The 2,916-nt window shown below is 38.0% G+C and overlaps 1 protein-coding gene across 2 annotated transcripts; it reads left to right on the top strand.

Moving 5' to 3' along the window:
- Nucleotides 1-985: 985 nt before the first annotated feature.
- On the top strand, nt 986-2,568 carry LOC310716231 (class I histocompatibility antigen, F10 alpha chain-like). Of its 2 annotated transcripts, none has more exons than XM_083523238.1 (2): nt 986-1,189; nt 1,326-2,568. In XM_083523238.1, the coding sequence occupies exon 2, from the start codon at nt 1,404-1,406 to the stop codon at nt 2,214-2,216; it is 813 nt and encodes a 270-aa protein (XP_083379364.1). In that variant the 5' UTR covers nt 986-1,189; nt 1,326-1,403; the 3' UTR covers nt 2,217-2,568. The 2 variants fall into 2 exon arrangements, with proteins under 2 accessions (XP_083379364.1, XP_083379363.1); XM_083523237.1 differs by having other exon boundaries at nt 1,309-2,568.
- Nucleotides 2,569-2,916: the final 348 nt, after the last annotated feature.

Raw genomic sequence — 2,916 nt, 5'->3', positions numbered from 1 at the left:
TGTTTCTCTCTCTGTGATGCCACGTGTTGTTATATTGCGTGTTTGTATTGTATTGATGGTTTCTATAATCGCTACGTGATAGTGGTGTATTAAGAGGTGGATTAAGTCGGGTACGTCCACACTGAAGGCCCGGGTACCAAATGCACGACCCGCCACTGATATTTACCCCTTTACATGACCCTTTTCTTGACCACTTTACCACAGTTAGACCCTACTGACTGACAAGTCACATTTATTTTTATTGTTTTTTTTTTTTTATGGCACATTCTTAAACACGTAAAATTCTTAACAGACAAGTTCATGAGTCCAGAATACAAAAGTAACACGTTTAATTAAGTGTTAAAGGAAAAACCTTAACGTGGTTTAATGCGATTAAAGCATTTTTCTAAGACCAAACAACTCATACTGTACATAGTGTGTTCTTTTATTCATCTATTCACTGAGTTTGGTCTTTTCAGGTTTTCTTTTTTTCTTTTTTTTTCTTTTTTCTGTTTTTACATCTAGACTTTATTAGTTGACTAACAATTGTTTTTTTGTTTGTTTAGTCTATACATAGTGTATTTTATTGTGTTAATTTGTATAATGGCTAAAAAAAAAAAAATTTCACACCTGTACATTCCCAATAAAGATTTCTTTAAAAAAAAAACAAATAAATTATTAATCACCTAATTAAATATTCATCATATATTTAAAGTTAACAAGAACAATCATTTAAAACATGATTTATTTTAAGCGTGTTTTATAGTGTAAACGGGTGTAAATAGAAAGCGTGATGATGATAAACACTATTATTAAACTTCATTATATTTTTTTTTACTTTCACTTTCAGAATAATTCTGCTCTCCTGGGAAATGATGAGACTCAATTCTGATTGGTCAGAGCCGTGATATAAATGCTTTTTTTTTTACTCGTTGCCCCGCCCCCCTCAAACTAACTTTCAGGTAGTACAGGAACAGGTTTGCAGTGAATACAGGAAGAGCAGGAGGATCTGGATCTCTTACAGATTCAACCGTGTTAAATAGCGAAGTAATCAGGGTGAAAACGCGTTAAAGCGAAGTAGAATGTAGAAGATTAAATCAGTAAATAATAGATTAGTGTTTGGTGTTTGGTGTTTGGTGTGTATTAGAAATGGTACTCTGCAGCTCAGTACTGATTTTCCTCATCTTCTCTTTTCATCTGTCATCAGCAGGTGAGTTCTACAATCGTTACTACCTTCTGTACCTACTTCATCTGTAATATTGTACTTTTTATCACGTGTGTGTGTGTGTGTGTGTGTGTGTGTGTGTGTGTGTGTTTACACTTTTACAGTAAAACACTCTCTGCAGTACATCTACACTGCAGTTACACCAGGACTACATTTCCCAGAGTTCACTATTGTGGGTCAGGTGGATGGAGAGCAGTTTATGTATTACGACAGTAACATCGGAAGAACTATCCCAAGGACGCAGTGGATCAAGAACATTGAGGGAGAAGATTACTGGAACATGCAGACAGACATTGGGTGGGGAACTGAGGAGATCTTTAAAGTCAATGTGGATAATCTCATGGGTCTCTTCAATCAGACTGAAGGAGTTCACACAGTTCAGTGGCTGGTGGGCTGTGAGGTTGAGGTTGATGGTGACCGCACTGTTGGAGGATATAATCAGTACGGTTATGATGGAGAAGATTTCATCAGCTTTGATGTGAACACTTTAACCTGGGTTGCTCCTGAACCTAAAGCTCAGATCACCAAGTATGCGTGGGACAGTGAAACGGCTGAGAATAAGAAAGAGGAGAATTACCTGAAGAACACCTGTCCTGAGTGGCTACAGAAATACGTGAACCACACTCTGGAGAGTGAAGTTCATCCTGAGACGTTTCTGTTCCAGAAAGGATCCACTTTTCTAGTGGTGGTGTGTCATGCTACAGGTTTCTTCCCCAAACCACTGATGATCTCCTGGCAGAAGGACAGTGAGGACGTACTCGAGGATGTGGAGCTCAGAGAAACGTTACCCAATGGGGATGGAAGCTTCCAGAAGAGGAGCATTCTGAAAGTCCCAGCTGAGGAGTTGCAGAAACACAACTACACCTGCATCATTCAGCACAGCAGCTTGAAGAAGGATGAAGTGCTGCCTGTGAACGGGCACCAAATCTTGAGAAGTAGAGTATGGATTAGTATCATCGGTTGTGTTTTCCTTTTGCTGTTGTCGCTGGAATTGTGTTCTGGAAGATCTTAAGGAGACCCCAGTAGTGTGATGGTCTTCCTGAGTTTGGATGAAGGAGGTTACTTTGTGTAAATTCTCTCAGATTTAAACCTGGGGGTCTGTACTTCATACCTACATAACTACATTCGAGCTCCAATGACACATGGCAGGTGGGCAGATATTTGGAAGCCATTTTTGGCTCAATTGCTTTAGAACGTTTCTCAAATCATCCTTAATATTTGAAAATCAGTGCATTTCTCAAAACTATTTCTCCAAAGAGCACAACACTGGATTTCTTGCAAAAACCTGCACTTTTCCCAAGATCCTTCGTTCATCTATCAAAAGTCAGGATTTGTTTCAATGAACATCTCATTCCCAGTTTCAGTGTTTTCAGAGTTACAGTGATCGAAAATTTACGACATCTATGAATTTTAGCAGCACATAAAATGTATTTATTTGACAGGATTTACACTTTGACTGAACTGTAAAAGCATTTTCATAAATTGTAATTCTGGGTTTTGTTTTGTCTGTCGCCAATTGAAGGTCCACAAGATTCACCTTTGACCTGTTTTAGAGAACTAATTGATCATTGGTTGATCTGATGCCGTTTACTATATTAGTGACATTCAAGATTCATCTGCACAGTTCATCAATTCAAGTCACATTTACAAATAATATTTAAATAGGAATTTAAGCTTGACAGATTCTGACAACTGGTTTAATCCTTTTGCAT

The sequence above is a fragment of the Silurus aristotelis genome, assembly GCF_946808225.1.
Source record: "Silurus aristotelis genome assembly, chromosome: 21".
Classification (NCBI taxonomy): Eukaryota; Metazoa; Chordata; class Actinopteri; order Siluriformes; family Siluridae; genus Silurus; species Silurus aristotelis.
Note: the sequence above shows the minus strand (reverse complement) of the source record. Positions and strands in the feature narration are given on the sequence as shown.